This window comes from Ylistrum balloti, unplaced genomic scaffold (genome assembly GCF_031769215.1).
Source record: "Ylistrum balloti isolate Yb309-2 unplaced genomic scaffold, AGI_CSIRO_Ybal_v1 Utg370652, whole genome shotgun sequence".
Taxonomy (NCBI): domain Eukaryota; kingdom Metazoa; phylum Mollusca; class Bivalvia; order Pectinida; family Pectinidae; genus Ylistrum; species Ylistrum balloti.
In genome coordinates this window covers 366,653-381,530 of record NW_026782396.1, presented here as the reverse complement: position 1 = coordinate 381,530, position 14,878 = coordinate 366,653, and the positions used below count along the sequence as shown (strand labels likewise).

General features: G+C 43.9%; 2 protein-coding genes across 2 annotated transcripts; one reads left to right on the top strand and one right to left on the bottom strand.

Moving 5' to 3' along the window:
* Positions 1-6,463: 6,463 nt before the first annotated feature.
* Positions 6,464-13,576, top strand: LOC132557265 (uncharacterized). Its single transcript, XM_060221753.1, is given in 3 exon segments — positions 6,464-6,647; positions 13,032-13,281; positions 13,486-13,576. Coding segments are annotated over 3 exon segments (525 nt in total).
* A 109-nt stretch (positions 13,577-13,685) lies between these two features.
* LOC132557264 (uncharacterized PE-PGRS family protein PE_PGRS24-like) lies at positions 13,686-14,555 on the bottom strand. The gene has a single exon (XM_060221752.1). It carries the CDS (start codon positions 14,553-14,555, stop codon positions 13,686-13,688), a length of 870 nt encoding a protein of 289 aa, XP_060077735.1.
* Positions 14,556-14,878: the final 323 nt, after the last annotated feature.

Sequence of the window (14,878 nt, the reverse complement as noted above, 5' to 3'; positions counted from 1 at the left end):
CACTAAGTGTCAGCCAGTATTGGGGTTACCACACTAAGTGACAGCCAGTATTGGGGTTATCACAATCATCACTGGTTACCACACTAAGTGTCAGCCAGTATTGGGGTTACCACACTAAGTAACAGCCAGTATTGGGGTTATCACAATCATCACTGGTTACCACACTAAGTGTCAGCCAGTATTCGGGTTACCACACTAAGTGACAGCCAGTATAAGGGTTATCACAATCATCACTGGGTTAAGGTTACCACAGCCATCAGTGGGTTACCATTACAAGAATAAGGTTACTACAGCAATTCCTGGTTTACCACAGCAGGAACATGGTTTACCACAGCAGGAACATGGTTACTACAGCCATTCCTGTTTTACCACAGCAGGAACATGGTTACTACAGCCATTCCTGTTTTACCATAGCAGGAACATGGTTTACCACAGCAGGAACATGGTTACTACAGCCATTTCTGGTTTACCACAGCAGGAACATGGTTACTACAGCCATTCCTGTTTTACCACAGCAGGAACATGGTTTACCATAGCAGGAACATGGTTTCTACAGCCATTCCTGTTTTACCACAGCAGGAACAGGGTTTACCAAAGCAGGAACATGGTTACTACAGCCATTCCTGTTTTACCACAGCAGGAACATGGTTACTACAGCCATTCCTGTTTTACCACAGCAGAAACATGGTTTACCACAGCAGGAACATGGTTACTACAGCCATTCCTGTTTTACCACAGCAGGACCCCAATAACCACAGCTCTCACTCAGTTAGTGACCTACAGCAATAATTAGTTACCGCAGCCATTACTTTGAAACCTGGTAAAGCTGGTGACATTTTACCACAGCTGGTGCATAGTTATCACCACTGGTGCAGCCAGGCAACAAGACAATAATCACCATTAATTAGAAGGACCCAGTAATCAACTTTAATTTATGTCAGTTCCTGAAATAACATCAATGTTTGTCTCAAAGTATGATGAACATTTTATCAGCACTGTCGAACTCTCATACTATGTCATAGAAATATCAATAATAAAGATTATAAACTCTGCTCTTCTGAAAATCTTCATCTTGAGCCCAAAGCAGTACGGGAAGAAGACACCTGTTACAGCTTCAAAGGGATCTCTGATCCCAAAGCAGTATAGAAACAGGACACCTGTTTCAGCTTCAAAGGGATCTCTGACCCCAAAGCAGTATAGAAACAGGACACCTGTTTCAGCTTCAGAGGGATCTCTGACCCCAAAGCAGTATAGAAACAGGACACCTGTTTCAGCTTCAAAGGGATCTCTGACACCAAAGCAGTATAGAAACAGGACACCTGTTACAGCTTCAAAGGGATCTCTGACCCCAAAGCAGTATAGAAACAGGACACCTGTTTCAGCTTCAGAGGGATCTCTGACACCAAAGCAGTATAGAAACAGGCCACCTGTTTCAGCTTCAGAGGGATCTCTGACCCCAAAGCAGTATAGAAACAGGACACCTGTTTCAGCTTCAGAGGGATCTCTGACACCAAAGCAGTATAGAAACAGGACACCTGTTTCAGCTTCAGAGGGATCTCTGACACCAAAGCAGTATAGGAAGTGGGCACCAGCTTCAGCTACAGAAAGGGCATGATTTTAGAAAAAGTCTCTTCCCTTAAAAATATCTATATGAAAATTGACATTTTAAAATCTGTAGCAAGAAATAGGTTTATGTCACTATATACATTAACAGGTGAGCTTCCTTCAATAGGTACATGATATTTAGACTGTAAAGTATATCTGGTGATGAAATGTTTTGTGTGATTCCAGATTATGCTCGGCAGTGTTGGCAGTAGAGGGTCTGTAGATATTTTTTATCATGAAAACTTTGAAATTTTGCAGAGGTATAAGGTTCTAACACTGATAAACCAGAGTGAGATAGTCCTCCACTAAAGTTCTACACCAACATACCAGGGTGAGATAGTCTTGTCGTATCTAAAGCAAATGTCAGATAATCATGTCAAATACTTTGCCCAAACACATTAAACGTTTCAGTAGTTACCTTAGAGCTGTTCATTTACAAAATTTTCTGAATCCATCATTTTCAAATACAGTTATACTCCATAACACCAGTCATACAGGTATACACTACTACACCGGTACACCAGTCATACAGGTATACACCACGACACCTGTACACTCAGTACACCTGTACACCAGTCATACAGGTATACACCACGACACCTGTACACCAGTCATACAGGTATACACCACTACACCTGTACACTCAGTACACCTGTACACCAGTCATACAGGTATACACCACGACACCTCTACACCAGTCATACAGGTATACACCACTACACCTGTACACTCAGTACACCTGTACACCAGTCATACAGGTATACACCACGACACCTGTACACCAGTCATACAGGTATACACCACTACACCTGTACACCAGTCATACAGGTATACACCACTACACCTGTACACCAGTCATACAGGTATACACCACTACACCTGTACACCAGTCATACAGGTATACACCACTACACCTGTACACCAGTCATACAGGTATACACCACTACACCTGTACACTCAGTACACCTGTACACCAGTCATACAGGTATACACCACGACACCTGTACACCAGTCATACAGGTATACACCACTACACCTGTACACCAGTCATACAGGTATACACCACTACACCTGTACACCAGTTATACAGGTATACACCACTACACCTGTACACCAGTCATACAGGTATACACCACTACACCTGTACACCAGTCATACAGGTATACACCACTACACCTGTACACCAGTCATACAGGTATACACCACTACACCTGTACACCAGTCATACAGGTATACACCACGACACCTGTACACCAGTCATACAGGTATACACCACGACACCTGTACACTCAGTACACCTGTACACCAGTCATACAGGTATACACCACGACACCTGTACACCAGTCATACAGGTATACACCACTACACCTGTACACCAGTCATACAGGTATACACCACTACACCTGTACACCAGTCATACAGGTATACACCACTACACCTGTACACCAGTCATACAGGTATACACCACTACACCTGTACACCAGTCATACAGGTATACACCACTACACCTGTACACCAGTCATACAGGTATACACCACTACACCTGTACACCAGTCATACAGGTATACACCACTACACCTGTACACCAGTCATACAGGTATACACCACTACACCTGTACACCAGTCATACAGGTATACACCACTACACCTGTACACCAGTCATACAGGTATACACCACTACACCTGTACACCAGTCATACAGGTATACACCACTACACCTGTACACCAGTCATACAGGTATACACCACTACACCTGTACACCAGTCATACAGGTATACACCACTACACCTGTACACCAGCCATACAGGTATACACCACTACACCTGTACACCAGCCATACAGGTATACACCACTACACCTGTACACCAGCCATACAGGTATACACCACTACACCTGTACATCAGTCATACATGTATACAACACTACACCTGTACACCAGTCATACAGGTATACACAACTACACCTCTACACCAGTCATACAGGTATACACCACTACACCTCTACACCACTCATACAGGTATACACCACTACACCTGTACACCAGTCATACAGGTATACACCACTACACCTGTACACCAGTCATACAGGTATACACCACTACACCTGTACACCAGTCATACAGGTATACACCACTACACCTGTACACCAGTCATACAGGTATACACCACTACACCTGTACACCAGTCATACAGGTATACACCACTACACCTCTACACCAGTCATACAGGTATACACTACTACACCTCTACACCAGTCATACAGGTATACACCACTACACCTGTACACCCAGAACACCTGTACTGGTATACACCACTACACCTGTACACTCAGTACACCTGTACACCAGTCATACAGGTATACACCACTACACCTGTACACCAGTCATACAGGTATACACCACTACACCTGTACACTAGTCATACAGGTATACACCACTACACCTGTGCACCAGTCATACAGGTATACACCACTACACCTGTACACCAGTCATACAGGTATACACCACTACACCTGTACACCAGTCATACAGGTATACACCACTACACCTGTACACCAGTCATACAGGTATACACAACTACACCTGTACACCAGTCATACAGGTATACACCACTACACCTGTACACCAGCCATACAGGTATACACCACTACACCTGTACACCAGTCATACAGGTATACACCACTACACCTGTACACCAGTCATACAGGTATACACCACTACACCTGTACACCAGTCATACAGGTATACACCACTACACCTGTACATCAGTCATACATGTATACAACACTACACCTGTACACCAGTCATACATGTATACACCACTACACCTGTACACCAGTCATACAGGTATACACCACTACACCTGTACACCCAGAACACCTGTGCTGGTATACACTACCATAACCTTGAACAGAAATTAGACATTAACAGACAATGAACCAGGAGAGAGATGTACTAATTAGAGCAATTGGTGTGGAATTCCTGTGAATACATGTTACACATACCTTGTGTGTGTATAACATACTATACATTCTGTATTGGCTATCATACACACCCAGAAGGCAGCTTCTGTATCAGGGATGATGCTCGAGTAACTGTCAAATAAACTCCCAATTGATGCTGTAAATGATTCAGTTCAAAAGGTCATATAGCCTTTCACATGCCAGACTTCATCTTAAATCATCTGTGAAAGGTCTGGTGTGTGTATAGAAGTCAGTAAATAATGCATTCTAACATCTCCCCCTCCTCAACAACCCCACCTGGTCAGTTTGTATATTTACAGATACCCCTTCTCCTACTAACATCTCCCCCTACTCAACAACCCCACCTAGTCAGTTTGTATATTTACAGATACCCCTTCTCTTACTAACATCTCCCCCTACTCAACAACCCCACCTAGTCGGTTTGTATATTTACAGATACCCCTTCTCCTTCTAACATCTCCTCCTCCTCAACAACCCACCTGGTTAGTTTGTATATTTACAGATACCCCTACTCTTACTTACATCTCCCCCTCCTCAACAACCCCACCTAGTCAGTTTGTATATTTACAGATACCCCTACTCCTACTTACATCTCCCCCTCCTCAACAACCCCACCTGGTCAGTTTGTATATTTACAGATACCCTTTCTCTTACTAATATAACCCCACCCACCACCCCATCCCCCACCACCATCCCCTGCCTCAACAACCCCACCTGGTCAGTTTGTATATTTACAGATACCCCTTCTCTTACTAACATAACCCCACCCCCACCCCACCCCCCCCCCCCCCCCCCCCCCCCCCCCCCCCCCCCCCACCCCCTCCACCACCACCCCTTGCCTCAACAACCCCACCTGGTCAGTTTGTATATTTACAGATACCCCTTCTCCTACTAACATCTCCCCCTCCTCAACAATCCCACCTAGTCAGTTTGTATATTTACAGATACCCCTACTCCTACTAACATCTCCCCCTCCTCATCAACCCCATTATTGATACCTGTGTTATACAGTCTTTAGTTGAAAATACATCAATATGATCAATTATAGGTTTCAGCCCTTTGCCAGAATAATAGGTGTTCCCTGAGGGGTCAGTAGAATTGTACAGCCTGTTAACTAAGTCTGTACACCATTTATGAACCTATAATAGAAGAGTAAGTATGAAATAATTTATAAGGGCATCATAAATCTGAAATATTGACAAGAATTTCCATAAACAGCACATCAAGCCAGACAGTAAGAGTGTGAAATACCTGCAATCAAAGAAAATTGGCATAACTATGGCAACAGGCCAGTGGTAGGACTAGTGGTGAGGATTGGTCTGGACCATGGCCAGGACTAGGTGATAGATTGACTAGATTGTTCCCACAGAGAGGAGAATTTATTTACAATTGACAGCAGGAAGAATATATACATTACCAATAATAAAACACTTAAACTAATTAGTTTGTGGGCTGGACCAGTGAAAAAAACTGCACATTGTTGTAGCAATATAGAATTAGATATAATTCCTACTTTATCATGTAAGAAGAGATTTTCACACTTTGATCCAATAAAGATATAGCAAGTAATGGGGTATACCACAGAGCAAATCATATCATAAAAAATCCGCCCCATCCTATTGCCCCATAGGTCCCATTCCAAAGGTATGCCCCATCCTCCCCTACCAAAGGTACACCCCATCCTCCCCTTCCAAAGGTACGCCCTATCCTCCCCTTCCACAGATACGCCCCATCCTCCCCTTCCAAAGGTATGCCCCATCCTCCCCTACCAAAGGCACACCCCATCCTCCCCTTCCAAAGGTACGCCCTATCCTCCCCTTCCAAAGGTACACTCTATCCTCCCCTTCCAAAGGTATGCCCTATTCTCCCCTTCCAAATGTACGCCCCATCCTCCCCTACCAAAGGTACACCCCATCCTCCCCTTCCAAAGGTACGCCCTATCCTCCCCTTCCACAGATATGCCCCATCCTCCCCTTCCAAAGGTATGCCCCATCCTCCCCTTCCAAAAGTATGCCCCATCCTCCCCTACCAAAGGTACACCCCATCCTCCCCTACCAAAGGTAAGCCCCGTCCTCCCCTACCAAATGTATGCCCCATCCTCCCCTTCCAAAGGTATGCCCTATTCTCCCCTTCCAAAGGTACGCCCTATCCTCCCCTTCCAAAGGTATGCCCTATTCTCCCCTTCCAAAGGTACGCCCCATCCTCCCCTACCAAAGGTACACCCCATCCTCCCCTTCCAAAGGTACGCCCTATCCTCCCCTTCCACAGATACGCCCCATCCTCCCCTTCCAAAGGTATGCCCCATCCTTCCCTACCAAAGGTACACCCAATCCTCCCCTTCCAAAGGTACGCCCTATCCTCCCCTTCCAAAGGTACACCCTATTCTCCCCTTTCAAAGGTATGCCCTATCCTCCCCTTCCAAAGGTATGCCCTATCCTCCCCTTCCAAAGGTATGCCCCATCCTCCCCTTCCAAAGGTACACCCCATCCTCCCCTTCCAAAGGTACGCCCTATTCTCCCCTTCCAAAGGTATGCCCTATCCTCCCCTTCCAAAGGTATGCCCTATTCTCCCCTTCCAAAGGTACCCCCTGTCATCAACTTGTCAAACAAATCCTGAGTGAGAGCAGTTAAACTGATAATCCATAATTATAAGATGTAAGACTTGTTCCATTTAAAACTCTTTCAAGCTGAAATAAAACATCCATTTATATCAATACTGCATCACAAAAAGTCCGCATTTCTGGCGATGAATGCCACAGTAGTTTTTAAACACTGACATTTCCAATTATCACTGATAAAATTTAACCTATAAAATCATGTCTGTTTGAAGTATGCCATTAAAGTCCACCTGGTGTATCAACAAGCCATACAGAATCAATTCAGCTGTAATTGTTTATAACAATAATTATTCTGTCTATACACAATCTATTATATACAGCACACTTGTGCCTATACTCATGTCTTATATACAGCACACTTCTACCTATACTCATGTCTTATATACAGCACACTTGTACCTATACTCATGTCTTATATACAGCAGCACACCTGTGCCTATACTCATGTCTTATATGCAGCACACTTGTACCTATACTCATGTCTTATATACAGCACACTTGTACCTATACTCATGTCTTATATACAGCACACTTCTACCTATACTCATGTCTTATATACAGCACACTTCTACCTATACTCATGTCTTATATACAGCACACTTGTGCCTATACCCATGTCTTATATACAGCACACTTGTGCCTATACCCATGTCTTATATACAGCAGCACACCTGTGCCTATACTCATGTCTTATATACAGCACACTTCTACCTATACTCATGTCTTATATATAGCACACTTCTACCTATACTCATGTCTTATATACAGCACACTTGTGCCTATACCCATGTCTTATATACAGCACACTTGTGCCTATACCCATGTCTTATATACAGCAGCACACTTGTGCCTATACTCATGTCTTATATACAGCATAATTGTACCTATACTCATGTCTTATATACAGTCAGTTAAAGTCACAGTACCCCAGGATGACCTTACAGTCAGGTAAAGTCACAGTACCCCAGGATGACCCTACAGTCAGGTAATGTCACAGTATCCCAGGATGACCTCACAGTCAGGTAAAGTCACAGTACCCCAGGATGACCTTACAGTCAGGTAAAGTCACAGTACCCCAGGATGACCTGACAGTCATGTTAAGTCATAGTACCCCAGGATGACCTTACAGTCAGGTAAAGTTACAGTACCCCAGGATGACCTTACAGTCAGGTAAAGTCACAGTACCCCAGGATGACCTTACAGTCAGGTAAAGTCACAGTACCACAGTATGACCTTACAGTCAGATAAAGTCACAGTACCCCAGGGTCACCTGACAGTCAGGTAAAGTCACAGTACCCCAGGATGACCTGACAGTCAGGTAAAGTCACAGTACCCCAGGATGACCTGACAGTCACGTAAAGTCACAGTACCCCAGGATGACCTGACAGTCAGGTAAAGTCAGAGTACCCCAGGGTCACCTGTAAGTCAGGTAAAGTCACAGTACCCCAGGGTCACCTGTAAGTCAGGTAAAATCAGAGTACCCTAGGGTCACCTGTAAGTCGGGTAAAGTCAGAGTACCCCAGGGTCACCTGTAAGTTTGGTAAAGTCAGAGTACCCCAGGGTCATCTGTAAGTCGGGTAAAGTCAGAGTACCCTAGGGTCACCTGTAAGTCGGGAAAAGTCATAGTACCCTAGGTTCACCTGTAAGTCAGGTAAAGTCAGAGTACCCTAGGGTCACCTGTAAGTCAGGTAAAATCAGAGTACCCCAGGGTCACCTGTAAGTCTGGTAAAGTCAGAGTACCCCAGGGTCACCTGTAAGTCGGATAAAGTCAGAGTACCCTAGGGTCACCTGTAAGTCGGGAAAAGTCATAGTACCCTAGGGTCACCTGTAAGTCAGGTAAAGTCAGAGTACCCTAGGGTCACCTGTAAGTCAGGTAAAGTCAGAGTACCCTAGGGTCACCTGTAAGTCAGGTAAAGTCAGAGTACCCTAGGGTCACCTGTAAGTCAGGTAAAGTCAGAGTACCCTAGGCTCACCTGTAAGTCAGGTAAAGTCATAGTACCCTAGGGTCACCTGTAAGTCAAGTAAAGTCAGAGTACCCTAGGGTCACCTGTAAGTCAGGTAAAGTCAGAGTACCCTCGGGTCACCTGTAAGTCAGGTAAAGTCAGAGTACCCCAGGGTCACCTGTAAGTCAGGTAAAGTCAGAGTACCCCAGGATGACCTTACAGTCAGGTAAAGTCAGAGTACCCTAGGGTCACCTGTAAGTCAGGTAAAGTCAGAGTACCCTAGGCTCACCTGTAAGTCAAGTAAAGTCAGTACCTTCACCAACAAATAGAACCTGGTCAACTGGAAACCAATTAGTTCTGTAACATTTGGTCAATATCAAACTGCTATCAAACAGGAGATCTCAAGATAGCAAATACAACAGCTAACTTTCTGGCTCCAGGAACATGGAAAGGCACTTATGTCTACACATGGTACAACAGACTTCATCTTTACCTTGTCTTCAATCCTTGTTCAGTTTTTTTTTATAAGAGATAGCTTCCTTTGTAATTTTAATTGATCAAGTTCATTTATTTGTACATTCTGGTATTTTAATAACACAACTAAAAGCTTAATTTTACTTTCTCCATCACTGCAGGACTTTTACTTATATACAGTGTTTAATACTCAGCACATCTTGGCTTCATTACACCAGACCTCAATATGTACAGGCTGTATAGTAGTATAAAACTGAAGTTTATCCTTTATAAAGCCAGACACTTACATCCTTACATAAAAATTGGAATGAATAGTAAATCACATACTTATTTCTTTTTTAGCTAAATAACAAAACAGATATATAGCAGTAAAAAAAGGCAAAACCTTCCTCGCATTTTTAACCCACAATGAGGCTAACCTGACAAGTTGGAAGAGAGACATCTTGATACCAAGATCCAAGTCAATGCTAAAACTAGGTAAGGTCTTAGTTACCAAAACAGAATCCAGGTTAATGTTCAACCCAGGTAAGGTCTTAGTTACCAAAACGGAATCCAGGTTAATGTTCAACCCAGGTAAGGTCTTAGTTACCAAAACAGAATCCAGGTTAATGTTCAACCCAGGTAAGGTCTTAGTTACCAAAACAGAATCCAGGTTAATGTTCAACCCAGGTAAGGTCTTAGTTACCAAAACAGAATCCAGGTTAATGTTCAACCCAGGTAAGGTCTTAGTTACCAAAACAGAATCCAGGTTAATGTTCAACCCAGGTAAGGTCTTAGTTACCAAAACAGAATCCAGGTTAATGTTAAAACTAGGTAAGGTCTTAGTTACCAAAACAGAATCCAGGTTAATGTTAAAACTAGGTAAGGTCTTAGTTACCAAAACAGAATCCAGGTTAATGTTCAACCCAGGTAAGGTCTTAGTTACCAAAACAGAATCCAGGTTAATGTTCAACCCAGGTAAGGTCTTAGTTACCAAAACAGAATCCAGGTTAATGTTAAAACTAGGTAAGGTCTTAGTTACCAAAACAGAATCCAGGTTAATGTTAAAACTAGGTAAGGTCTTAGTTACCAAAACAGAATGCAAGTTAATGTTCAACCCAGGTAAGGTCTTAGTTACCAAAACAGAATCCAGGTTAATGTTCAACCCAGGTAAGGTCTTAGTTACTAAAACAGAATCCAGGTTAATGTTCAACCCAGGTAAGGTCTTAGTTACCAAAACAGAATCCAGGTTAATGTTAAAACTAGGTAAGGTCTTAGTTACCAAAACAGAATCCAGGTTAATCTTAAAACTAGGTAAGGTCTTAGTTACCAAAACAGAATCCAGGTTAATGTTCAACCCAGGTAAGGTCTTAGTTACCAAAACAGAATCCAGGTCAATGTTCAACCCAGGTAAGGTCTTAGTTACCAAAACAGAATCCAGGTTAATGTTAAAACTAGGTAAGGTCTTAGTTACCAAAACATAATCCAGGTTAATGTTCAACCCAGGTAAGGTCTTAGTTACCAAAACAGAATCCAGGTTAATGTTCAACCCAGGTAAGGTCTTAGTTACCAAAACAGAATCCAGGTTAATGTTCAACCCAGGTAAGGTCTTAGTTACTAAAACAGAATCCAGGTTAATGTTCAACCCAGGTAAGGTCTTAGTTACCAAAACAGAATCCAGGTTAATGTTTAACCCAGGTAAGGTCTTAGTTACCAAAACAGAATCCAGGTCAATGTTCAACCCAGGTAAGGTCTTAGTTACCAAAACAGAATCCAGGTTAATGTTAAAACTAGGTAAGGTCTTAGTTACCAAAACAGAATCCAGGTTAATGTTAAAACTAGGTAAGGTCTTAGTTACCAAAACAGAATCCAGGTTAATGTTCAACCCAGGTAAGGTCTTAGTTACCAAAACAGAATCCAGGTTAATGTTCAACCCAGGTAAGGTCTTAGTTACCAAAACAGAATCCAGGTTAATGTTCAACCCAGGTAAGGTCTTAGTTACCAAAACAGAATCCAGGTTAATGTTCAACCCAGGTAAGGTCTTAGTTACCAAAACAGAATCCAGGTTAATGTTCAACCCAGGTAAGGTCTTAGTTACCAAAACAGAATCCAGGTTAATGTTAAAACTAGGTAAGGTCTTAGTTACCAAAACAGAATCCAGGTTAATGTTAAAACTAGGTAAGGTCTTAGTTACCAAAACAGAATCCAGGTTAATGTTCAACCCAGGTAAGGTCTTAGTTACCAAAACAGAACCCAGGTTAATGTTCAACCCAGGTAAGGTCTTAGTTACCAAAACAGAATCCAGGTTAATGTTAAAACTAGGTAAGGTCTTAGTTACCAAAACAGAATCCAGGTTAATGTTAAAACTAGGTAAGGTCTTAGTTACCAAAACAGAATGCAAGTTAATGTTCAACCCAGGTAAGGTCTTAGTTACCAAAACAGAATCCAGGTTAATGTTCAACCCAGGTAAGGTCTTAGTTACTAAAACAGAATCCAGGTTAATGTTCAACCCAGGTAAGGTCTTAGTTACCAAAACAGAATCCAGGTTAATGTTAAAACTAGGTAAGGTCTTAGTTACCAAAACAGAATCCAGGTTAATGTTAAAACTAGGTAAGGTCTTAGTTACCAAAACAGAATCCAGGTTAATGTTCAACCCAGGTAAGGTCTTAGTTACCAAAACAGAATCCAGGTCAATGTTCAACCCAGGTAAGGTCTTAGTTACCAAAACAGAATCCAGGTTAATGTTAAAACTAGGTAAGGTCTTAGTTACCAAAACAGAATCCAGGTTAATGTTCAACCCAGGTAAGGTCTTAGTTACCAAAACAGAATCCAGGTTAATGTTCAACCCAGGTAAGGTCTTAGTTACCAAAACAGAATCCAGGTTAATGTTCAACCCAGGTAAGGTCTTAGTTACTAAAACAGAATCCAGGTTAATGTTCAACCCAGGTAAGGTCTTAGTTACCAAAACAGAATCCAGGTTAATGTTTAACCCAGGTAAGGTCTTAGTTACCAAAACAGAATCCAGGTCAATGTTCAACCCAGGTAAGGTCTTAGTTACCAAAACAGAATCCAGGTTAATGTTAAAACTAGGTAAGGTCTTAGTTACCAAAACAGAATCCAGGTTAATGTTAAAACTAGGTAAGGTCTTAGTTACCAAAACAGAATCCAGGTTAATGTTCAACCCAGGTAAGGTCTTAGTTACCAAAACAGAATCCAGGTTAATGTTCAACCCAGGTAAGGTCTTAGTTAAAAAAAACAGAATCCAGGTTAATGTTAAAACTAGGTTAAGTCTTAGTTACCAGAGCAGAACCCAACACAACTCTATCACATCAGTCCCAAACAACTCTATCACATCAGTCCCAAACAACTCAATCACATCAGTCCCAAACAACTCTATCACATCAGATCCTCACACAACTCTATCACATCAGCTCCCCTAATCACCACCATCATATCAGCCTCACCCAATTTCCCCATCGAATCAGCCCTAACCCCCACCCCAACCCCCACTGCATCAGCCCTAACCCCCCATTCAACCCCCATAGCATCAGCCCTAACCTCCCCCCCAAACCCCCATCACATCAGCCCTAACCCCCCCCCCCAACCCCCAACGCATCAGCCCTAACCCCCCCAACCCCCATCGCATCAGCCCTAACCTCCCCATCAACCCCCATCACATCAGCCCTAACCCCACTAACCCCCATCGCATCAGCCCTAACCCCCAACCCCCATCGCATCAGCCCTACCCCCCCTAACTCCCATCGCATCAGCTCTAACCCCCCCCAACCCCCATCACATCAGCCCTAACCCCCCCAACCCCCATCGCATCAGCCCTAACCCCCCCAAACCCCCATCGCATCAGCCCTAACCCCCCAACCCCCCCCCCCCACCCCTATCACATCAGCCCTACCCCCCCTAACCCGCATCGCATCAGCCCTAACCCCCAACCCCCATCGCATCAGCCCTACCCCCCTAACTCCCATCGCATCAGCCCTAACCCCCCAACCCCCATCACATCGGCCCTAACCCCAACCCCAAACCCCCATCGCATCAGCCCTAACCCCTCCCCCCACATCACATCAGCCCTAACCCCCCCTCCCCCATCGCATCAGCCCTAACCCCCCCAAACCCCCCAACCCCCACATCACATCAGCCCGACACAACTTCCCCGTCCCATCATCCCCAAACAACTTCCCCGTCCCATCATCCCCAAACAACTTCCCAATCACATCAGCCCCAAACAACTTCCCTGTCCCATCATCCCCAAACAACCTCCCCATCCCATCATCCCCGAACATTCTCCCCGTCCCATCATCCCCAAACAACTTCCCCATCCCATCATCCCAAAACAACTTCCCCATCACATCATCCCCGAACATTCTCCTCGTCCCATCATCCCCAAACAACCTCCTCGTCCCATCATCCCCAAACAACTTCTCCATCCCATCATCCCCAAACAACCTCCCCGTCCCATCATCCCCAAACAACTTCCCCGTCCCATCATCCCCAAACAACCTCCCCGTCCCATCATCCCCAAACAACTTCCCCGTCCCATCAGCCCCAAACAACCTCCCCGTCCAATCATCCCCAAACAACTTCCCCGTCCCATCAGCCCCAAACAACTTCCCTGTCCCATCATCCCCGAACATTCTCCCCGTTCCATCATCCCCAAACAATTTCCCTGTCCCATCAGCCCCAAACAACCTCCCCGTCCCATCAGCCCCAAACAGCCTCCCTGTCCCATCATCCCCAAACAACTTCCCTGTCCTATCATCCACAAACAACCTCCCCGTCCCATCAGCCCCAGACAACTTCCCTGTCCCATCATCCTCAAACAACCTCCCCGTCCCATCAGCCCCAAACAACCTCCCTGTCCCATCATCCCCACACAACTTCCCCGTCCCATCATCCCCAAACAACCTCCCCATCCCAACAGTCCCACAAAGCTTCCCCATCACATCATACACAAATATACTTAGTATCTATCCTTAGCTTGGATGTACATCAAACCCATTTCTGAAGAAAAAAAATCATATCTTAAAGAGATTCAATTTTGGATGTAGACAATCAAAATATACCTGAAAAATACAACTTTTATCACAATTCTGTTGAAACATCAGAGCTGATCAAATTACAGTTGTTCCTTGGTGAAAATTACACCAAGATTTATAGGACTGCGTAGTCTCCAAGATAAAAAGATAGATTAGACTAAATCGAGATTAATAATACCTATATATTTTAATTCTACTATCACACATCCTGAGATTGCCAGAAACCC

Coding starts and splice junctions, on each gene's coding strand:
- LOC132557264 (XM_060221752.1), bottom strand. CDS start 14,555: ATGGGGAAGCTTTGTGGGACTGTTGGGATGGGGAGGTTGTTTGGGGAT.